Genomic DNA, 25,317 nt, shown 5'->3' on the forward strand with positions numbered 1-25,317 from the left:
TATAGAAGATTTTCACAATTACATCCTCATTATTTGTTTGCCCCTTGATTCTTACCCAGAGGCTCTCAACCGTGCCATGGCCAACTGTAAGCTCTACACATTCCAGTCCCTCCATTACATACAGTGCCCCCCCAACCTCACCTGCTCTTCCTATCCCTCCTGAAGAGACTGTAATCATCCATCATGACACGCCAGTCTTGAAGTAATTCAGAGCTGTACAATCACAGTCTCCAAGTCTCCACAAGTCCTTGCTACTTCCATGTCAGAAGTAAAGAAGCAGTCTGTACCCATACCTTTGGTCATTGCCTCACATTTCTATGCTATATAAAAAAGTCTAGATATAACATCCTTCCTGTGTTTTTTCTCTGGACTGGTGTCTAATGCCATTCTTTTTGTCCTCCCAAGAAAACAATTAAGTATTTTGCTAACTTTCTTTATCAAAGTTTGCAATTTGTCAACCAAACTTTCAAGGACAAATGTTAGTAGCAACAAAAAGCTCATTGTAGGTACTTGCTGTTTGTCACTGGAAAATTTATCAGCATAACCAATCACTTTCACTCCAAATTATAGACCAAAACCTCACTGTCAGGGGTAATATATTCTAAATAGCATTAATTATCCACACTTCTTCAATACATTTCTAAAATGCAAGATTAGAGGAAGTAAACATCTGGCAAGATTCTTGAAACATCAAGAACTGGTTCTCTCAATCAGGGTTTATTAATTTCTTTAAGTCAAAATGGTAGCACCATTAGTAACAGTATTTCAGTTGTGTGCTTTATCAATGAGAAAAGTAAGACTAACATACAGGCAAATCAAAAAGCTCCTCTTCCACTTTTTCAGCCTCTTGAATGCTGAAATGTTGCAATATGAATTGTACAATCAGATCGTGTTCAGAAATATTCTTGAAAAGTATACTTTCAAAATGAGTTCTAAGACAACCAATTGAAACAGCAGCAACTTTAACCAGAAAAATAATTCAAATATTCTTCTGGCTGAGTGGTATTACCAAACAAGTTATATATCTTTAAGAAGAAGTCTATGCAGCAGGGGGGGAGGATGCTTGAAAATTCTTTTAACTTTAGCACAATAGTGTATGATCTCTATATTAGTGGTTAATGCTTAGTTTTGTACCATACAGTGCTTAGTACAAAAGCCAGAGATTACTGTGGCCTTGTGTTAACTCCCTACATCTGGGACTAATAAGTCTTGTGCCAGCTAATGTTTCCTTGTTTACTTATAGCAGTGATTAATATGTACTAGCAGATGTCTTTGTTTTGAGAACAGAGAGTGCTGGAGTAAAGAATAAGAGAAGTGCATTGTGACCTGACCACATATTTAAGATACTCTCAAGGAAAAAAGATTCATCAGATGATCTGGGAACATGAAAGGGAATTTTGAGGAATGGGATGTTCTCAAATGACCACCAAAGACCCTCAAAAGACCCCTACTCATATCCAAATAAGTTCACGAAAATAACAAGCATATATGCATGTATTCGGGAAATGTGATAAAATGTAATAGACATACGATGAATATGTATTAGTTTCAGGAATATAACCTGGTCTGTAGGGTTACTGGGCAGGCATGCTTTGAGGAGAATTCCCCATGCATCCAGTGCTGCTAATAAAGCAATGTTTGCTTTCTAACCTAAAAAAATTTGTTTGGAGCATTTATTTCCTGTTTTTAGTGACAGTGGTAATCATATATTTGAGTGGAAGTAGCTTAGATTTACAATGTTGATAAACTGATAAGCTCAAACATCAATTTTGTGCACAGAGTTAAAGAAAAACAACCACATTTAGTCTCTGCCATTTACACAAGTCTCACAAGTCTTTTAGCACAAAACCTCCTAAAATACTGATGCTGCTGGAATGCTATACAATTACTTCTCATTTGCATTTGAGCCCCACTTCTTCTATCACTGTTTACCACAATATATGTCTGCAGAAGACAAACCACAGAGATCATTTAGTAGTCACAGGATCATAGGATAATTCAGTTAAGAAGGAACTTCAGGGGGTCTTTAGTTGATCCTTGTGCTCAAAGCAGGGTGAGCAAGACCATGTGTCCTGGTTCCAACCAGGACTGGGTTAATTTTTGCAGTAGCTGTGAGGAGGCATAGCCAGGACACAGAGGTTATTCTATACAACCTCACATCATTGCTGGGGGCAAGGGGAAAGGAAGTGTCTTCTGGGGAGAAAGGGCTCCTTCCAGTGGAGTAAGCAGGGCAGAGGGATCCATCTGGTACTGTCTATTGTTGGGGGGTTTCCATGTGAATCATTTCCTTTCTTGTACCGTTTGTCATTAGTATTGTTGCTGTTACTGTTCCTTTTCTTATCTCATTGCTGTTTCCAGTAAATTGTTCTTATCTTGACCTGTGATCTTTGCCTTTTGTGTCTCCAATTCTCCTCTCCAGCCCACCACAGCAGGAGGGGGAGGGGAAAGTGGGGGAGCGAGAGACTGGCATGTGGTTTGAGAGAGTTTTGGTGGGGGCACTGAATTGGGGAGTACCACTCCTAAACCACGACACCATGTTATGCAGGGCTTATCCAGCCAGGTCTTGAAAACATCCAAGAATGAAAAATGCACAGATTCTCTAGGCTTTTCCAATGCTCGACTGTCCTGATAGTGAAAAAGGTTTTCCTTATACCTAGTCAGAAGCTCTCATTTCAATCTAAGTCCATTATCTCTCATCCTTGCTCCACAACACTGTGAAAAGCTCGACTCAAATCTTCCTGATAATCTCATAGGTATGAGGAGACTGCTCTAAGGTCTGTCTGTCCATTGTGTGTCATCCCATCTGTGTGTCCCTGTTGTCATCATCATCCACGTCCTCCCTCAAAGACTTGTTTTATCCAGGCCCCACAACCCAAATACCCTCACCTTCTCTGCAATCTCCCCCATCTCCTCTTCTCCCTCTCCACCTAATCTGACCATCCATAAAGACTTAATTTTGTTTCAGGATTAAAGAGAAGAAAACACTGTGGCATCTTTTTACTATTGCCATGTAAATACATAGGCACTGAAAAATTAGCAAGAATATGCCCAAACCCCTACCTTACTAAATCTCATCTATCTCAGTCATTGCTTCTTAGGGAGAATATTAAAAACAGCAGTATGCATTACATATTTTAGCATAAAGAATTATTTTCTCAGCTGACAGTTTACCCTATTCCTTCTTCACAGCTAAGGTTTTCAGGCTTAATTTATGCTATATATATTGTGTTCATTGAACTACTTTTAATTTCATGTTCATAAAATTTGATGATTGCAATCAAGACAAGCATTGCATGTTAAAACACTTTTGAGCTGGTTAAGAGTTCAATACTTTTAATGATGCCTTTAAATAATTTCTTATGTAGAGCAACTGAAACCATTCTTTAAAAGAATTTAATCCTCATATTGAAAAGGATTTAAAATTATTCTGTCCTTCATGAATTTGAGCTCTGTTTTGAAGTATGATTAGTCAAATTTTGAACCTTCAGAAATTTCTTCTGAATCAGGGCTCAAAATAATTTTGTATCCAAAACTTTATGACATACTCTTTAGTACTATTGGGATACAGAAGTTGAGAGAACTAACTAAATATCTCTTTAAACTTTGTTTTTTAAAATTGGGAAAAAATACATTGATATATATGACTGCTAGATTACCTTTAAGGGTTCCATCACTTCCAGATGGAGAGCAGACTGACTGTGGTGACCTCAAGGAAAAAGATGCAGCATTCCTTACTGAAGGATCGCCATCCTAAAGTGACCATGATAAAAAAAAAAATAAAAATTCATGAACACTTGATAAAATAAAGACTGAAATTAGTACATATACTGATAAAATGGATTGGATGAAAAAGCATAAAAAATATTAGAAAAATATTTATTTATATAAAAAACTTTGTAATTTGGACTGCTATTAGACTACTATATAGGCAAAATTTCAGAAAACAATCAGACTTAAGAATTTAGAACCAGAACATGCACACAAAAATAAATCCATGTATATGTCTTCCAGCTAAATAAGCACTTTTGGTTGACATTAAAATTCCATTTAAAAGTATTTTGTTACATATAGTAAAGAGCTGGAAAACAGAAAGATGAACTCTCTACAATACCAACTGAAAAAAATTGAGTGTCATAAGTAAATTTTTATCTTTTTTAAACAGAATCAGCATTTTTTAAATTAGCCTACCCTTAAAGTTTATTAGAATAGCATCTTACAGTTAAGCTAACCAAAACTTTGTATTCATACCCTCCAGCATACACACATCAGGACTGAATAAAATCTGTAGCACACCCATTGTGGCAACTGAGATAGATGGATGGCAACTACACACTCTCTCTGACAATGGTCAAACAGCCAATTTCCACATGCATAGCGGTAGATCAGCCACTGTACATGTTATGCCTTGTGAATGCATTGTTCACACTGCTTAAGGATAAAGAAAATAATTTGATATTTATAGACTGAAAGTGCTTACAAGGCAAAGAATATAAATTCATAAGAAACCAGATTTCATCAATTTCATAATCCACAGGCATTTACAAAACAATTCTATTAGATTTTTCCCCTCCCACAGCAAAATTAATCTAAAACTCACGATGTGCTATTAATTACACTTATTTTTCTAACTGCTTGCAAAGACTTGTTGCCTTATGAGAACAGCCTCATGTGCAAAGAAATCTAATATTCTGATTCAATGCAATAAAAAGAACTATACCTTAAACTTACATGTTTTTTATTGCAAGTCAAAATGAATTAATTTCCTGATGTACGTTACCTGTTTATTTAATACACTGAAACTAAGAAGCTGATTTTTTTCAACCGTGAATTGTCTTTGAATTATAATAAATCTCAAACCTGCCAAAATACTGGGGGAAAAAAAAAAGCTTAATAACTTTTTAAGATATATTTTTTTATTAGAACAGGAGAGGTTGTCTACCCATGGACTGCAAAGGACAAAGGCAAAGACGTCTTTTACTAAATTAACTAAACTAACTAGGTGTGGCTAGCACAGGTCTCTCTCGTGAGAACATTTTGCTGTGTTTTATAAACAAAGATAAAGTTTGGATGTTTTTGCAAACAAGGTCTCGAGGTTTGGGCAGTTCAGGCCTGGCCAATTAGGCCTAGGGGGAGGTTTTTGACTGACCAATCTGGGTGACCTGTGAAAAGTATATATATATGGAAATCAAAATAATAAAGCTCTCTTTTCTTGCCTGAGAACCTGGGTTTCTACTTCTCTGCTAGCGGCTCAACAGCGACAAACTAGGTATATGACCTTTCAGGTACACACACGCCATTCCTGAAAATTTGTCAGCTACTGTAGAAATCCTCATTTACTGTTTCCTAGTTCAGAACTTCATCAAATGGTGAAATGTAAGCACAAACTTATATTCTAGGCATGTTCTCGTGTGCACTTACAGCCCAGAAACCCAACTGCAGCCTGGGGGGCATCAAAAGAGGAGTGGTCAGCAGGTCGAGGGAGGTGATTCCACCCTTCTACTCTGCTCTGGTGAGACCCTACCTGCAGTGCTAAATCCAGTTCTGGGGTCCCCTGCACAGGAAGAACATGGACCTGCTGAAATGAGTCCAGAAGAGGCCACCAAGATGACTAGAGAGATGGAGCACCTCTGCTATGAGGAAAGGCAGAGAGAATTGGGATTGTTCAGCTCGGGGAAGAGAAAGCTCCAGGAAGACCTTAGAGCAGCCTTACAATACCTGAAGGGAGCCGGCAACAAAGCCAGAGAAGGACTCTTTATCAGGGAGTGTAGCAATAGGACAAGGAGTAAGGGCTTAAAGCTGAAAGAGGGTAGATTTAGATTAGATGTTCAGAAGAAATTCTTCCCTGTGAGGGTGGTGAGGCCCTGGCACAGGTTGTCCAGAGCAGCTGTGACTGCCCCATCCCTGGAAGTGTTCAAGGCCAGGTTGGATGGAGATCTTAGCAACCTGGTCTAGTGGAAGGTGTCCGTGCCTATGGTAGGTGGTTGGAACGTGACAGTCTTTAAGGTCCCTTTCAATCCAAGCCATTCTGTGATTCTAAGGTTTCTCAAAAAATGGTCCTTAAAAGGAGTATATGCACAGTGAGCCTTCAAGTATATGCTTGTTGATTTAGGAGAAACAAATACTGGAAATACACAATATCCTGTAGACATTCATAACTTTTAAAGAACAAAACACTAAAGCTAAGAAAAAAACTAAACAAAGGTTTTAGGATTTAATAATCCTTGTTCATAACTATCTCTGCCAATGGTCACACTGCTTCTAAAAAAGGTGCAACATTATGATTAACTTTATTGTTCATATATAGATGCAAAACTTGAATTACTCCAACGTATTTCAACTGTTTTCTGCAGGACAGCTACTAAAATCAATTTTTAAAGGTATACTTACTTTTTACCCTTAGTCTTTTTCCCACTAAACAGAACAATGATGGTAGGCTCTATGTTTTCATAGTCCGTCAGTTTTGAATGAGTTTCATAGAATTGTTAAGGTTGGAAAAGATCTTCAAGATCATCAAGTCCAACCATTAACACAGCACCATCACTATGTTATCAGTAAACCATGTCCCCAAGTGCCACATTCACACATTTTTCAGAAAACTTCCAAGGATAGTGACTCAACCACTTCCCTGAGCAGTTTGTTCCAATGCTTCACAAACCTTTCTATGAATAAATTTTCCCAAATATCCAATCTAAACCTCACCTGGCACAACTTGAGGCCATTTCTTCTTGTCCCATCACTGGCTACCTGGGAGAAGAGCCCAACTCCCACCTGCCTCCACCCTCCTTTCAGGGAGTTGTACAGAACAAGAAGGGCCCCCCTGAGCCTCCTGTTCTCCAGGCTGAGCCCCCTCAGCTCCCTCAGCTACTCCTGGTGCTCCAGACCCTTCCCCAGCTCCATTGCCCTTCTCTGGACTCACTCCAGCACCTCAATGTCTTTCTTGCAGTGACAGGCCCAGAACTGGACACAGTACTCGAGGTGTGGCCTCACCAGTGCTCAGTACAGGGGGATGATCACTGCCCAGGTCCTGCTGGACACACTATTACTGATCCAAGCCAGGATGCCACAGGCACACCTGGGCACGCACTGGGTCATGTTCAGCTGCTGTCGACCAGCACCCCCAAGTCCTTTTCTGCTGAGCAGCTTTCTAGCCACTCTCCCCCAGCCTGGAGCTGCAGAGGGTTGGTGTGACCCAAATGCAGGACCCGGCCCTTGGCCTTGTTGAACCTCATACAATTGGCCTTGTCCCATTGCTCCAGCCTGTCCAGATCCCTCTGCAGAGCCTTCCTGCCCTCCAGCAGATCAACACTCCCACTCAACTTGGTGCCCTCTGCAAATTTACTGAGGTTGCACTTGATCCCCTTGTCCAGGTCATCAATGAAGATGTTAAACAGGACTGGCCCCAATACTGAGCTTTGGAGAACCCCCCTGGTGACTGGCTGCCAACTGGATATGACATCATTCCTCACCACTCTCTGGGCCTGGCCATCCAGACAGTTCCTAGCCCAGTGAAGAGAGCACCTGTCCAAGCCATGGGTTGCCAGCTTTTCCAGGAGAATGCCATGGGAAACGGTGTCAAAAAGGCTTTACTAAAGTGCAGGTAGACACATTCACAGCATTTCCCTCATCCACTAAGTAGGCCACCTTGTTGTAGAAGAAGATCAGGTTGGTCAAGCAGGACCTGCCTTTCCTAAACCCCTGCTGGCTGGGCCTGATCCCTGGGTTGTCCTGCATGTGTTGCATGATGGCATTCAAGATGATCTGCTCCATGACCTTCCCTGGCACCACGGTCAGGCTGAGTGGTCTGTAGTTCCCTGAATCCTCCTTCCAACCATTCTTATAGATGGCTGTCACATTTGCCAACTTCCCGTCCCCTGGGACCTCCCTGGTTGGCCAAGACTGCTGGTAAATGATGGAAAGTGGCTCAGTGAGCACTTCTACCAGCTCCCTCAGTACCCTTGGGTGGATCCCATCCAGCCCCATGGCCTTGTGTGGGTCTAAGTGGTGTAGCAGGTCACTGACCATTCCCTCCTGGATTATGGGGTCTTCATTCTGGTCCCCATCTCTGTCTTCCAGCTCTGAGGGCTGAGTACCTTGATGACAACTGGTCTTGGTATTACAGACTGAGGAAAAGAAGGCATTAAGCACCTCAACCTTTTCCTCATCCTTTGTCACTATGTTTACCTCCACATCAAATACAGGATGGAGATTCTCCTCGGCCCTCCTTTTGTTGTTAATGTATTTATAGAAACATATTTTATTGTCTTTTACAGCAGTAGCCAGATGAAGTTCTAGCTGGGCTTTGGCTCTTTGAATTTTCTCCCTGCATGACCTCACGGCATCTTTGTAGTCCTCCTGAGCTGCCTGCTCCTTTTTCCAGAGGTGATGGACTCTCTTGTTCTCCCTGAGATCCATTCAAAGCTCTCTGTTCAGCCAGGGTGGTCTTCTTCCCTGCCAGCTCGTCTTTTGGCACATGGGGACAGTCTGCCCCTGCTCCTCTGAGATTTCTTTCTTAAAGCACATCTAGCCTTCCTGGAGCCCTTTGCCTTTCAGGACTGCCTCCCAATGAACTCTCTCAACCAGGCTCCCAAACAGGCCAGTCTGCCCTCTGGAAGTCCAAGGTGGCAGTTCTGCTGACCCCCCCCGCTTACTCCTCTGAGAACAGAAAACTATCATTTCATGATCACTGTGCCCAAGATGGCCTCCAACTATCACATCCCACACCAGCCCTTCTCTGTTCACAAACAGCAGGTCCAGTGGGGCACCTGCCTTGGTTGGCTCACTCACCAGCTGTGTCAGTTCTTCCACACATTCCAGGCACCTCCTGGACTGTTTCCTCTGCTGTGTTGTATTTCCAGCAGAGATCCGGTAAGATGAAGTCCCCCACGAGAACAAGGGCCAGCAATCGCTTATCCCAGCTGCTCAAAGAACATTTTGTTTTCTTCTTCACCCTGGCTGGGTGGTTTATAACAGACTCCCACCAGGAGATCTGCCCTATTGGTCTTTGCCTTGATTCTTACCTATAAACACTCAACCCTACCGGTACCATCATCAAGCTCCAGACAATCAAAACATTCCCTAACATACAAGAGGTTTCTAAAGCCTGTCCTTCCTTGTCAATCCCTTATAAAGAGTTTATAGCCATCTATTTTTGCATTTCAGTCATGCGAGTCATCTCTCCATGTCTCCGTGTTTGCACCTATGTCATAGTTTTCCTACTGCACCATGGCTTCTAGTTCTTCCTGTTTGCTGCCCATGCTGCGTGCATTGGTGTAGATGCACTTCAGTTGCATTTGCTGATGACACAAAACTGGGGAGAGCAGGGGGAGCAGCTGATACACCTGTAGGCTGCGCCGCCATTTAGCGGAACCTTGATAGGCTGAAGAGTTGGGTAGAGAGAAGCCTAATGAGATTCAACAAGGGCAAGTGTAGGGTCCTGCACCTGGGGAGGAATAACCCCAAGTACCAGCACAGGTTGGGGGCGACCTACTAGAGAGGTCATAGTTGGGGGATATATGTACTTTTAATGCCAAAAACAGCTTCTTATTTTGAAGAATTTGCACTGCTGAAGCAGAGACTGAGAAAAATACCTGATGAGATTGTGTATCGTGATAGATTCCTTCATTACAAAACTCTATTAAGATACTTCTTCTTAGGTAATATTTTTCATCAGCATAATTCTTGCATTTAAAAAGAGAAGCCTAATAAAACTAATAACTCTCAGAGTTCCAGTGTATTAATCCCTGTAAGGAATTTGGGCAGCCTGGTGTTATCAATGCACTTGTTGAATACAACACTGTTTTTTGCTTTCACAAGCTAATTTAGGAAGACAAGAGTTGCCCCTAGTTTTCATAAGGTAAATTAAATACATCTTTAAAAAAAAAGCCAAAAAAAGGCCTGCTTGTCACCAGGTTTTGATCAAGTTTTGTAACTGTTACAGGCATCACTAATACCACACAGTTCAAAGAACTAAAGTCAAAAAATAAAAATGAAACTTAAGTGCTGTCCCCTTAAGAGGTGTTAAGAGACTGTGTGCCAAACTTGTAGAGTCACAACATGCTTCATCCACAGAATGAGATGCTCATTAAGAAAGTGAAGAAGTTGAAAACACCATGGGAGAAAGTTGCTGATTTTTTTTTCACTTATATTCAATACTTCAGCAAGAATTTCTCCCACATGAACTAAAGTCACTAAGAAAACATATTATAAATAAACCAGGCCATAAAAGCACATAAGAGACCCGTAAGAAAAAATGTTAAAAGGAATTTTTGCCTTTGACAACACTACTATATTACTGAATAGGTTATGTAATTGTCTCATCTAATTGACAGTTGGGGAATCTTCAGAAAGGCACATTAACTATAAACCTATTTAGAAACTAGTATTGTTTATGTCAATATATTGATACAATAATTGCAAAGACACTCTACCATCTCTTTATAATAAACTTATTAGTAAGATTTTTTACTTTTCATACTTTCATCAGAATCAATGTTAGAAACTGTTCCAAAGGAAAGAGATCTAGAAAAAACTTAAAACTCGCACATTAAAGTTGCACAGTTGAGTGCACACATCTGAAACCAAAATATATTTTCAATGGTTTTATTCATCAACAGCATCATCATAAAATATCTGACTTCTAAGGCAGCTAAACACATACTTGTTTTATCATAGTAAATATTTGTTTTATCATCATAAACTGATCTAGGTAACATACATCACTACTTATCCTGTGCACCATCTGTAGATAGTCTTCATTTGAGCCATGTCTAGAATTATCAGCATGATGATTAGCTGAATTTCCAGACAACTGACTTGAAACTTTATTTTCATGGAGATTCCTCATCCCAGTTGTGACAATGGGACTAGATACTGAAGCTGAAATACAGAAAAATAAAAATAACTATACCAATAAATTCACACAATCATTAACTCTAAAAAATATCACAGAAAAGGCCATAATATTAGTCAGTTGGATGCAAGAGGTCTAGGATTGGAACAAGAATCCCAACTTTCTTCACTGAATCCTTTTTCCACAAATACCTTGAATAAAATTAGTATCTAAGATTTAAATTTTCAAGACACTCTAAAACCTAAATTCCATGTACAGATTAGCCAAGCTTCACTCCACATCTATCCTCATTACAGTCAGCATCATACTCATAGGTTATAGAAAACTTTATTTTCCTCTACATAATATGCATTCACTACCTTTAGTAACTTCCAAGGTAATCATGAGACATATAACATTACATACAGAAGAGCTATATAAATTCTAAACACACTGCTAAACTTCAAGAACAGATGATTTAAAAGAACCTAACAAGAATTCTACTTACAAAAAAGGATAATGCCTAGATACTTAACAGTCTTCCTGTTGTTCAAGATTGTTTTTAGAAAAGGGAAGAACAAAGAAATCCATTCCTTCTGAAGGTCATCTTTGCCAGTTACTGCATACCTTGAATATAATTCTAGCCAACTTAGCCAAGCCTACACGGCAAAGGTTTGGTACGGTTAAATAAGCTGGCAACAAAGCTTACATTACACTGGCAAAAATTATGTTTTCACCAATACAGATAAATGATTGTAAGTTAACAAATGAAAAGTTGGTTGTTTTTTTTTTTTAATTTTTCTATTGTCACGTATATGTGACAACTATGCAAAATCAGTGTACATAGAGGAGAAGCATTAACGCCAAGGTCACTAGTTCAATCCCTATATGGGCCATTCACTTAAGAGTTGGACTCGATGATCCTTCTAGGATTTTTGGAAATAAAAGAAATACTACCACTCTGTACAGTCAGGAAAGCAAAGCTTAAGCATACCCAAAAATTCCCTACCGACTCCAAGATTTGCATTAAGCATGTGACTTCTTCAAAGAAATTAGTGAGCTGTGAAACACACACATGAAGGTAAAGCTGACATGAGATAGGAGAATAAAATGAATATCAAAGACTTACCTTGCTGCATCTGAGGATGTGGTGTATAACTTGGAGGATGTGAATATGTCATGTATCCTGCAGGACTTTGAGGAGCATATGGACTAGGCACTGGACTGTTCTGTTGTGCCAAAAATCTGTTACTAGAGCTTGTTTGTGGTGGCACAAACCGGCTAAAAAATAAAATGAAAAAGTTGGAAAAGGAAATTTATACAAATTTCTTATTTCTTTTAGAAGACTGAGGGAGCTAGGGGTATTTAGCCTGGAGAAAAGGAGGCTCAGGGGACACTTTATTGTTGAAAGGAGGTAACAAGCAACAAGACAAGAGGAATAGGCCTCAGGTTATTCCAGGGGAGGTTTAGATTATATATATGGAAAAATTCATTCACCAAAAGGTTTGTCAAGCACTGGCACAGGCTGCCAAGGGAAGTGATTAGGTCACCAACCTGGAGCTATTTAAAATATGTGTACATGTGTCACTTAGGGACATGGTTTAGTGGTGGACCAGACAGTGTTAGGTTAACAGTTGGACTTGATGATCTTAAAGGTAAAGACCAACCTAAATGATTCTATAGGTACATGCTAATTGCTGGCACTCAAAGTTTGAAAAAGAACCAGAAAGTTGATGAGGAAGCTGCTGGAAGACTGGCCAAATTACTGGGCCTATCCTCATCTGAGCAGCCTTTTGTATAACTGTTACAGCAGTATTCTATGTTTTTACAAGTCTTCTTTCCCACCCTTCTGTCACACTGGTAATGTTATATATGCTGGAACACATAGCCTCTTCTCTCCTGTCCTCCTGCCAACGGTAGAGAATAGCTGTAGGGGTGTCAGGAGGCAGGGGGATAATTTTAGCAGGAAGGAAAGCGTGCCAAAATTATGTGAGGGAGGGACAGTGGGGAATCTTGGCTAGTCAGAATACAAAGATTACTCACTAGCAAAAGGATGCTGCTTTGCCAGCTGAAGAAAATCACCCTGCTGTCAGACAAATGCAAAATATATCCTGACACTGATTACCTTCCACTCACACACTTGCAACAAGAACTGAGTGTCACTGTAGATAGAATTTGCAGTTTGCTGCCCATCCCACCCCGTTTAAAAGAGAATGTTACCTGGAAGGGCTATGTGAGATAGTGGTTTGTTGATAATTAGAAGATGCAGGACTACCTCTCATGGAATTCTGAGAAATATTAAACTGCGACATCATCATCCCTATTAAGAAGATAGCAGCATTACTTTACATGCATTTCCTTTTTAATCAATGAAGTCTCTCATTTCAGAAATTATTATATACAAAGAGATTATAAACTTTACAAACATTGATATCTTCTACCTACAACTGTTAGAAAACATTTTTAAAAGATTGATTTCATGTAAGATGTCCCTTTTATACCATGACATGAAAAGAATGTTCCCTAAAGGAGTATTAATTCAATTATAAATATCAATGGTAGTTCCCTCCTCTGTTCCTTAGCCAAAAACCTGCTAGTAAATAGTAACATTTTATAATAGGCCATATACTCCACACCCCGGACTTGTGTGTAGAGTACTCAATGTGCTAATAAGATTTGGAAACTTCACAACAAGTCAGAAGAACACAGAAAATTTATCTCCCATTTTTAGAACAAGTACAACAAACAATCATCTTGGGCTGAGTGGTACAAGATATTCTCCCTGCTCCCCTAATGCCTTAGTGGTTCCTTTCTACCCAGGGACAACAGCTTTCTATTCCACCTCCACCACACTTATAAGGAATGTTATCAAAGAAGATGCTAAAATATTTTCAGTTGCAAAGAACCATGAATATCCCATCTGTAGTCTCCAACAGCCTGTAGATTCCCACAGTCATGCTTTGAAAATTCAGGAATTGTACTAGATGGCAAGCCACAAGTACCAATGAGCCTGGAACTAACTTGCATCTTTATTAGGGAGAATTTAAATGAATCTCTTTTGTTTTCTCTCTTCCATACAGATATAAAGAATTTCTAACCACCGCATGACACTGGAAGTTGAAATGGTACAGGTACACAAAAACTTATATGACTTTTAACCAGGTGATTTTAATGACAGAATTGAATGTCTTGCAGATAAAACAGCATCAGAATTCACATACACACTGCAGCTTGGGAAGCCACAGCAAGTGATCCAAAGCCATGAGTAAAAGCACATCAGCAATGCAAATATTTAAACCAAAGTTTAGATAGATGGCTGACTAATCCAGAGTGTTTGGGAGTCATCAATCTTTGGATTACTATCACTAATTTCAATTACTGCAATATTCACACAAGCAAAGCTAGCTTCAGAAATCTTCCCTGTCATCCTCTTTTCCCCTCTCCCCAACAAAGAAGGGATGGAATAATCCCCCAGGAATTAAGCCATTACTACCCCCTGGTAGGTATGAAGTGCTGCATTCCAAGTATATTAGCCCAGACAAACTAGCCCAGAGCAGGAGTGAAATTCTCATATTGTGCTGAAGAATAAATAAATTTTTTAAAAAAAAGACCTCCCTCCATACTTTAGTACAGAGGACATTTCATTGTCCAGAGTAACAGAAGTGGACTCCTCAACTCCTGCAAAATTTGATTAAATTAACACTGGCTGCCTTGCACAGAGGCAAGTGAGGAGGAAATGCCAGAGGTGTTGGAGGCAGCACCTGACATGCTCACTGCCCACTCATCTTTCACAGCCACTCTCACCACAGCTAGGTAGTAGTTAGTCAAACTACTAACCCTTAATATTCATGTACAGAAAGCTGACAGAATGAGCCAGTATAAGTATGAACTATGCAGAAGTTTCATTTTATGCTTAAAACAAAGACTGCAATTTTAAAATACTTGAAAAATATCGCTTTTCTCCTCCATAAATTTAAGACATGCTTTTGGTTTAAAAAAGTATGACAGAAAATATAAAAATTAATACATTTTATTGCTATTTAAAAAACCCTAAAACTTATTCTGTGACAGGCAGTTCTCATCTCTTTATCTCCGTTAGGGGAGACAATCTAGATAACTTCAAAAAAACAAACCAAACAAAACACCCCAAGTCCCCAGTGCCCATCCCCTTCCCCTCACCCTACTAAAAACCCCCAAACAAAAAGAAACAACCAAACAACCCCCCCTCAACAATGTCTCCAAAGTTTTCTGACAGATAACAAGTCTGTCTAGTAATGACGTAATGAGGAAGGAGTAAAAATAAGCCCAAACATTTAGTCTAAAAAGGAGCTGAAATTAGTCTGTGGCTATTAACACCAAAATATCTTCTTGTACATTTTTTACATTGTTGTTCATCTCACTAAGCAGCAGATTTATGGCTCCACTGTGCATTTCCATACCTTAAAATACTTAATTTCTTTTAAACGCAACTTTAATTTTGATTGTTGGTAATGCTCAGTTTTGAGAAAATATCATCCTAGTAATAACATTCACACAGTCACAGGATGGGTCAAGTTGGAAGGGACCACAGTGGGTCATCTGGTCCCACCTCCCTGTTCCAGCAGGGTCATCCCAGAGCACACAGCACAGGATTGTGTCCAGATGAGTCTGGAATATCTCCAGTGAGGGAGACTCCACATCCTCTCCCAGTGCTTGGCCACTGCACAGAGAAATTCTTCCTCATGTTCAGGTAGAACTTCCTGGGCATCAGTTTCTGCCCATTCCTCTTGTCCCTTTGCTGGGCCCCACTGCGCTGAGCCTGGTCCATTCTCTGACCCCTCCCTGCAGACACTGACAGACATGGATGAGGTCCCCTCTCAGCTGTCTCCTCTTGAGGCTGAACAGCCCCAGCTCCCTCAGCCTTTCCTCATAAGAGAGATGCTCCAGTCCCTTAATCATCCTCACAGCCTCTGCTGGGCCCACTCCAGGAGCTCAGAACTGGACACAGCACTCCAGGTGAGGCCTCACCAGGGCTGAGGAGAGGGGCAGGATCACCTCCCTGACCTGCTGGCAATGATCTTCCTAATGCATCCCAGGATTCCATTGGCTTTCTTTGTCAAGAAGGCACACACTTGTCCACCAGGACCCCCAGGTTACCCCCAGTCTGTACTGGTGCCTGGGGTTGTACTTCCCCAGGTGCAGGACCCTGCATTTGCTTTTGTTGAATTTCAGACAGTTCTCTCCCAACTCTCCAACCTGTCGAGGTCCTTCTTAAGGGCTGCACAGCACTTGGGGGTATTGGCCAGCTTTGTATCCTTAACATATACTCCCAGCCTTGACTGTAATCTTTTTTACTCAGAAAAAAGTGATATGCATAAATCCATTTTAGCATTCCTACTAAATGCCAAATAATAAAAAAAACACGGCTCAAGATCACAGAAAAAGTCTTGTATGATTAAACTGTATTACAGCATCATGCATGCTTAAGCAAGGACTGCTCACCAATATATATATATATAATTAAATATACAATCTTATTGAAAGAATAAGTCTACAAAGTTTTTCCCTTTTACAGGCACATGTGCATTCTAATTCTTCTATAGATGAAAAAAAATCAAAGCAACTGATACTTAGGGAAAGATGCATAAAATTTTAATCCTCAGAAATGCACAAATTGTGGTAAATAGTTTAAAGTGAATTTTAAGTTATTTCTGCATCCTAAGCTATGCTATGAAGACTAACCTATTGCAATATGTTATTTTAGCTGATCTTCTAACAGATATCTGCTGAAAGACAAAGCCAAACTGTTGAGAAGAGGAAAAAAAATATTATGAAAACTGAAAGTAAATAATAGCTTAATTTTAAATAAATAATTATAATAGCACCCAGAGCTTTCTCTGTCATTTGATTAAAAAGGTTTCAAATAAAATTAACATGTTGCCCTTGTACTGATGCTGCACAGTGATGACTCTGTTCAGACAATCTAGTAATAGAAAACAGTCTGAAAAATCTAATAAAAATCTTATCTGTATGAACTCTGTTTCAACAATGGGACTATTATCAAAAGACATGGAATGAGGGTTTGAACACTGCTACTACTTTACCTGAAATGAAATATGCCAGCAATTTTGGGGAGGGAGGGTGGTGCACCCAGGATACAAAACAAGCATTCACATAATACATCTTTCTTGAACTATTTGTTATTCATAACTAAAAACAATTCTTGATCTAAACTTAGTGTTGAGCTACAAATCAATATGACTGTGGAAAAACAGCATAGAATTCTGCTTGTGCTTTACCTTACATTCACAGTATTCAACACATAATATTTAGGTTTCTGAAGAGGCCTTTTTTCCCTGACAAATTGTACTGAACCAAGAACTTTATTCCACATTTAATGTATGTCTTTATCCAGGTGGTCTTTCTGTTCTTGCATTAGAAAAGAAGACTGGAAGAAATTAATTTGAGTTCAGTTTGTCCATACTAATGCTGGAACTGACGCTCAAGGAATCATGGTGCAGAGGCCCACCCCAGGCAGAGTAAATAGGCATGGGGTCCCTCTGCCTTCTTTCCTTCTCAATTCTGGGCATTACAAATACTGGATCACAGTACCCAGCACTGACTTCACCACATGTTGGACTTAACAGAAGGCAAAAGGACAATATTCAGAGAGAAGACAGCAAGGAAAACAGAAGAGATGAATTTGAAATACTAGAAAAGAACCTAAATTTCATTCTTAAGGCTGGCAAAATGCATTACATAAGATTTCTACCAAACTCTCAAGTGTTCTACAAATCATGACCACAGAGATTACAAAATATGTTCAGAAAGCAGAAGGAAGCCCAACCTTTGCTTCCAGAACACATCAGTATACCTTCCTTTGGCCTTGGAAATTTGAATGGGATGTACTATCAGTTAACATGGCTGCCACAATTTGCCAGCATCTGGCTTAAAGATCCTCTAATTTCCAGGTAAGAGTATGGCCATTTTCCATAGAAAATAGAGTCACGTTTCACCTAGCTTTTCCAAACATTCATTACAGGGCCTTCTTCCTCTCAAAATACTTTGTGTACAGCAATACTTTTCTCCTCTTCCCCCTTTCTTTCAATGTTTCCAATTTCACACTTACATTGCAATGTTTGCACTGGTACAAGTATTCAGAATTATGTAAAATAAAATTAAATATTCAAGGAAGTTTTAAAGTCTGATCTCTTTTGGTTTTCTGAAAGCACTTTGTTAGCTTCATTAAAATAGTATCAACTATTCTTTTAAGTTTTATGTTTAATCATTTTTTAATTCTGTACTAGTACCTCCCTTCAAGCATAGGCAAAAGCATATTTACTAAAGATAGGTGGTTTTATTTCAATAAGGATTATTCGTAATCTATTGAATCAAGCTGCAAAAGTGTTTCCCCCTCTGAAGCACAGAGTTAGCAAAAATTAGAAAGAAACTAACTTGCTTTATCTTCTTTCTTTCAAAAGCCTCTGCTGGAACAAATAATTTCATAAACAATGCCTCCCTTTTGCACTGGAAAATATTTATTTTACTCTATAAAACTGGTGGGAAAATGTGTGTTATCAACATTATTCTCATACTAGATCAAAAAAATCACATCATTGTACCAGCTATTAAGAAGAAGATGAACTCTATCCAAACTAAAACCAGGACAAGTATATGTTTTTTGTGGAACCACTAAGCAAAAACTGTCAGGACAATCACAACTCTTCTAGCAGCTGGAAAAATTATACTCTGCAACAGCTACCTCCAAACCCAGAACCTGAAGACTGTTTTCATAGTTTAAATTTCAGGATATATGTATCAATGACCTACTAAATATTTAGCACTGCCTTTCACATTTTCATTCCTGGAAATTTCTGCATTCTTTCAAGGAACATTATGTGTTCAGTCCTTAGCAAGTTCTTTTCAAATGTTGTATTGCTTTTTACTCACTAGCCCAAGTGAAGGAACTTAATAATCTAATTTTATTATTTTTTCCCCCCTCCAAAAACACCCTAACACTATCTATTCCCTGTAGACTCCAGTAACATTTCTATTTATATCTCTACAATGCTAACAAAGCTTTATCCTCACATTGCAAAAACTCTGAAAATACCCCTACTCATTTCATAGTTTAGTATTTAAAGAAAATATTTCAGGTGCAAATGAAGAAGTCTCCAGATCTACAAGTAGAATCTGTCTGATTAATCCTTTGCTTGGTCTCTCCCCTTCTCCATCTTTGCTATCCAGCAGTATATCTCACTAAACCTCAGAAAAGAATTAGCCATCAAAACAGTAAAATCTGTAGGGCATCACAAATTGCTGAGAAGAGAAGTGGCAAGAAGGAGATGTTACATATGGTTCATTCAACCTTATTCTTTACCCCAGAACTATTAAAAAACTACTACTACAATGATATACTTTAATTGTACAGATTTTCAATATAGAACAAGGCTTCTTTTCCCAACTTCAATTATTTACTAAGACAAATATATGAACCTACCTATAAAGAAATTCAAATATAATTACTTTAAAATAAAACCCAATCACTCATCCTAGAAATTAAACTTTGTAGAAAAATTCAACATTATTTTTTACAAAAACACCTAGTAGAGTGTATTTCTGTGCTTATTCTAATACGATCACTCTTAGAAGATGTCACAACACATAGCTTTATATCATTATCAAATACAAGGTAAGGCATAAATATCACAGTTGTGCTCCCTACATATTTGTGGTTAGTATCAGCCCCCTAAACTTACAGAACAACATAAAACTCAATCAATAATGATACAAAAATCCTTACCGCTTTGTACCCCATATCTGTTTTGCATGCTTTTCTCCCTGAAAACATTAGGATTCCTTGCCAGGACAGCCTGCAGCAAGACTGGTATATCTCCCTCTGGATCATCACTGCCAAGGTTATCTTTCAATTCTCTGGAATTGTGGAAGTAAGCAAATAAAGAGGCCAATGCGTTTTCAAATTATAAGAAACTACGAGTCAAGTAAAAAAAAACCCAAACAACCAAACCAAATCAAAACCAAACCAAACTACAGCATTTTACTGTTAAAATATAGAAAAAAAACCCCACCAAATCTGCACTGCACCACTGTTGTCTACCTCTGCTGTTTTCCTCTCATGCTAAAGGAATGGCAGAAAAGGTATTCCTACTAGTCTTCAAAATTATTTTCTGTTAATAAGCAGTTATATACACATGGCTGTCAGTTTCAGACTGTTATAAAGTTTCCTATGTCCACTTCTGTATTGTGATCTTCTCCATAAAAGAATGCTTTGTCATAACATCCAGAAAGTACTATTGTAGGAGTGAAAATAAGATATGCATAAATGCATAACATTCACATTGTAGCCCAACACTTTGAAAATCTTTTATTTTAGAAAGAGAAATTGGCATATCTTTGACATCACAGGATTTCCTTTGAACCTTCAAAAATTTTCTATAAATGCATCCATGCTTTCACTTTTTCTTTGCATTGATGACTTTGAAAAGCTACTTTCATTTGATTGAAATAATAGATTGGAACACGAAGGAAAAAGACAGGGCTGTCCACATAAGACAGTTCAAAGGACACCAGTGAAAAATGAAAAAAACCACAATACTTGCTGGTTCAATTCTTAAATATTTTAAATTCAATATCTAATCAGAACTGACATAGATCTTGTATGGGTGTCTCAAAAAAGTATCTTTTTGTGTAATACTGGGTATATAATTTGTCAGTGTACATAATTAACCAAAGTGGAACACAAATGACTTTTGTACAATCAATACCACAAAGTTTGCACTCCTAACTAGCAAGAATGGAAGAAGCAGCAGATCTAGTAAAAAAAACCCCAAAAAAACAAAACAAAAAAAAATCTTAGTTATGCATAAGGGCTGTCAGACAATTACTAGCATTCTGACAGAAACAATTGATTCTTATACAGCAGTAATCTGCTAAGGTAGCCTAATAAAAAAATCTGCATGTTCAAATTTTCAGATACAAACACCCTTCTCAATTCAGTTCAATTTAAAGTAATAAGGATGGTGATCTGATATCGTTGAAGTTCAAAATACATACATGTGATCTGTTGACACCTGATTGAGACTGTGGATGAGTTGTGAAACCAGATTTTCATCCCTGCAAGCCAGAAGGCAGTTCACCTCTTCAGCTATCCGTCCATTGAAAAGCAGGCTTTTTGTTGTGGTAGCAGGTAAAGGTGATGGAAGAGGCAGCTGGTTCAAAACTGTTATCAGAAAATAGAAAGGAGTTCAGAATCATTTCATGAAACAGGAACATACAAAGATGGACACCTTCTTACTCCCTCATGTGATTAAGGAAACCTGACAACTACATTATTTGCATTAATTACCTTGAATGTGCCTTGAAACTTGGAAAAATTAGCAAGATCAGCAAAACATTTATTAAAACAGTATAAATTCAGCTAGTTAATTGAACCTACTCTACTGCCTCTACACTCATCCCGTCCTCCATGTTTTTAGGGCAACAGGACTTGTCCATTCCAGTACCTTCTTTTCACACAGAGAGAAATAAGGTGAAGCAGTGACATGCCTTTCTCTTTCATGCACTCCTGAGTTTCTGAACATCAGAAAAATATGACAGAGAAAGAAGCAAATGCACCTAACACAAGGGCTAATCCCACCAAAGGTAATTTAGTGTTTTAAGACTTCCACCAGGAGTCTGGCCAGTGACTTCTACCAGTTAAGTATTTTGACTTGAAAACCCTACCTGCAAATAATTAGTGTTGGAAAACTGCCCATAGCCCAGAAACTTATGATTTGCGTCCTGATGGCCAGTTATTATACACACATAATGGTACATTTATACACATATAAATACATAAACAGCATCTTCCAATTTAATAATTCAAAATATCAGAAAGACATGAAGTGGTTCCCCCGCCCCCCCCCTTGAATACATTTGCTTTTTTTACTATAGGCAATTTAATTCAATTGCTGGGTATATATTTTCAGTGTGTCTTGAAAAGTCTTCAAATTTCAACGGCATAATAATAAAAACAAGAGCTCAGAATAAGCACTTAGATCACTGAGTTCAATTATTCTCAGACAGACAACTGAGCTATAAATTCTTGCTTACACTTTATAAAAAAAGATGCATCTTTGTCCCAATTTCTTTTATTAGAATGGCTGTTTTAGGATTTCATAATAATAATGCTAAATCTCCTCTTAGTATCCATTAGAAATTTATTTTTGTTCAGATTATAACCATTTGGTTTTGTGCCAGCATCACCTTTTAATGTAAATAATTCTTTTTCTTTCCTTGCATTTTGTCTTCCTGACATATTTAAAGACAATACACACCTCATCTACTCACAGGCAAGAAACAAGCCTCATAGGTTCAGCTGCTTATTTCCATTCTAGCAGCCATTCTTTGCACTTGTTAATTAGAGCAAATTTTTTGTACTTTGTCCAAAAACTAAGGAACTAGGTGTCAAGTATATTCAGAATATTCCACAGCTCTCTATCTGAACATCAGTCTAATCATCTCTCTCTCTCTCTCTTACTCCAGTGAAGATAATGGTATGTATGTTTTGAGAAGTATTTAATAATTTATATATTTTTCTTTATTTGTGGGGTTCCCAGATATGTTACTGAATGATATTCCAAACAATGAATTCCTATATTTTATGTTTTGGGTTTACTTAAGGGGTTTTTTTTAACCTACATTTCATGTTTAATTTAGTATATTTTGTTTGAATATATTTTTTAAATTCTAGCAAGGACAAGAAATATTTTTATACCAAATCTGATTTTGAACAGATTTACTTTTAAGAACTTTAAAAATAAAACTATTTTTAGTATTTTGAAAATGCAGGTATATTTAGTGAAGAGGTAGAAGGGAACATAGCAAAGACAAAAAAAAAAAAAGAGAGTACTTACGGTCTGTAAGACTAGCAATCCCTGCAAGAGTAGTGATGGGAACATGAGGCATATCCCCATTCATCCTGAAGTTCTGGGATGGTAGCGACTACACAGATATTTTAGTTCAGGTGCCAGCTATCATTACTTCCCATCTCCCAAGCACTAAAAAAAAAAAACAAAAACACCGAAAAACACCAAACAGAAAAACAAAACACAAAAAAAACACACACACACAAAAAAAACACACAAACAAAACAAAAAACACAAAACCAAATTAAAACTCTCAGTTTACTTAAAATAATTTTAAATTTAATAACATAAATGAAACATAGACCATAATCTCAGATGCACAGTAAGTAAATTTTTGTCAAAAGTGGATAGAACAATGTAGAATTTAAATATCAAATGGCATTAAACGATCAAAAGGCAAGCTTCTGGTTTCAGAAGCAGAGCCTGTCACCAAAAAAGATGCAACATAAGGCAATCAAAAGACAATTTGCTCAGGTTATATGATACCATTGCAAAAATTCGTGACAAAACTTCTGTTGGCTCATAATGCAGTGGACAGCACTTAATCCATAATAAGTTTAAGCAATTAGCTACTATATTCACTCCCCAGTTTTGGAGGAGATATTTTTCATATAAGAAGTTAGCAAAAAGGAATAATTTACAGGTGCAAAAGTCAAACAGTAAGCAAACTGACAAATACAAAATCTTTGTATATTTTTGTCATGGTTTAACCCCAGTGAGCAGTTAAGTGCCACGCAGCTGCTCATCCCCCCCACCACCCACCCCAGGTAGGATGGGGAAGAGAATCAGAAAAAGGCAAAAACCCATGGGATAAGAACAGTTTAATAATTTAAATAAAGTAAAATATACTACTACTACTGCTAATTGTAATGAAAAGGGAGGGAGATAAAAAAGAGAAAGGAATAAAACCCAAGAGAAACAAGTGATGCACAATACAATTGCCCACAACCTGCTGACCAATGCCCAGCCCAGCCCCGAGCAGCGATCAGCCCCTCCCGGCCAACTCCCCCAGTTTATACATTGGGCATGACATTCTATAGTGTGGAATATCTCTTTTGCCAGTTCAGGTCAGCTGTCCTGGTTGTGCTTCCTCCTAGCTTCTTGTGGAGCTCCTCCTCGGCAGAGCCTGAGACACTGAAAAGCCCTTGACTCAGGGTAAGCACTGCTCAGCAATAACCAAAACATCAGTGTGTTATCAGCATTATTCTGTACTGAATCCAAAACACAGCACTGTACCAGCTACTGAAAAGAACTCTCTTCCAGCTGAAACCAGGACAATTTAAAAAATAGTAGTAGTTCAAAATTTATCTGAAAATATCTCTTTAATATTAAACACTCTCTGGTCAAACTATTACCAGGAACTGTTTCACCCCCTCCACAGAAAGAAAATGTTTAGTCACCACTGAACTAGCTTGTTTATTTCCTGTAAAACGGCATGGTTTATATTCAACTACTGAAAAGGAATTTGTTCATCTAGTTTTTACTCACTATAAAGATCCCAATTGTAAGGAAGTCCACACTATTTAAAACAAACAAAAGAACAAAAAAAAAAAAACCACCACCAACCCCCCCCCCAAAAAAAGATCATCACAATAATTTGAACTGCATTTCCAAAACAACAAAAATTTACAAACACCACACATTACAATCCACTATTGTTATACTAATGAAATGAAAAAAAATTGAGCATGATATTTTCTAAAGACAAACAAAATAAAGAAACTTGCTGTATATACATTTACCTATAATAAACAGGCTCCTGTGTTAACAATTCATGACATAGTAAGACTTCTTCTGTCAGCATTTATGTTGTTTACTTAAGGTTCTGAAATTGTGGTTTGTTTATACTTACAAATCAACAGTTTTGCAAATTACATATACAATATGTATAAACCCAAATATCACTGGCATTTCCTTAATAACCTTTATCTCATTCTTTCTTATGCCACACCAATGACAACATATAACACCACTGCTAATACATATGTACAGATGCCAAGCAAAACAAAGAAATAATGTTTTAAGTATTTTTCCTGCACAAAGTTTTCATGAACCAGAGAAGTTAACTTTTCAGTGTTTCCTATCTACACACAACTAAATTATTTTGGGTGGGGATGGTGTGGTGTGACAAGGGACAACACAACCAATACACAAAAAGCTGCCACCCAACACTGAGATTAAATAGAACTGACAATGAGTTAACTTCCTTTGCTGCACCTGCCACAGGCTCATTCCCACCACTAAATTAATTTGTTTGTTAAAAATATAGTACATTACAGGTGCAGAAATCTAGTTAAGGAAACTGCTGCAGATAGATATATGCTGTGTAGGTTGCTGTGTTTGGGTTTTTTTTAATCCAGGAGTAAACAGCCTTCAAACACACAGAGCAGTTTCAAATGCTACTTGATACTGAAGCTTCTTTACCTGAAATGAATACCATCACACAAAGAATTTCAGTTGTTTCTTAGTTCCATAAAAAAGCAATTCTTAAAGGAAAAAAAAAAAAGGGACCTAACTTTTACCACAATGAGTCTGCAACAGTAAACCCACAAGAGCTAAAAACACTTTTAGAATTTTAGTTTT

General features: G+C 38.2%; 1 protein-coding gene across 7 annotated transcripts in view; it reads right to left on the reverse strand.

Moving 5' to 3' along the window:
• LOC146425412 (nipped-B-like protein) overlaps positions 1-25,317 on the reverse strand; it is a 163,505-nt gene that overhangs the window by 98,139 nt on the left and 40,049 nt on the right. For all 7 annotated transcript variants that reach the window (XM_085041553.1, XM_085041551.1, XM_085041552.1 and 4 more), the window contains exons 2-8: positions 22,723-22,866; positions 20,882-21,047; positions 19,611-19,741; positions 13,049-13,148; positions 11,958-12,109; positions 10,715-10,875; positions 3,657-3,750 (exon numbers count right to left, since the gene is read on the reverse strand). In XM_085041553.1, coding sequence (XP_084897679.1) covers positions 3,657-3,750; positions 10,715-10,875; positions 11,958-12,109; positions 13,049-13,148; positions 19,611-19,741; positions 20,882-21,047; positions 22,723-22,786 — 868 coding nt within the window. In that variant the 5' untranslated portion in view covers positions 22,787-22,866. The remainder of the gene's footprint in view (positions 1-3,656; positions 3,751-10,714; positions 10,876-11,957; positions 12,110-13,048; positions 13,149-19,610; positions 19,742-20,881; positions 21,048-22,722; positions 22,867-25,317) is intronic.

Source organism: Lichenostomus cassidix, chromosome W, assembly GCF_008360975.1.
Source record: "Lichenostomus cassidix isolate B80296 chromosome W, HeHo_3.0, whole genome shotgun sequence".
NCBI classification, from domain to species: domain Eukaryota; kingdom Metazoa; phylum Chordata; class Aves; order Passeriformes; family Meliphagidae; genus Lichenostomus; species Lichenostomus cassidix.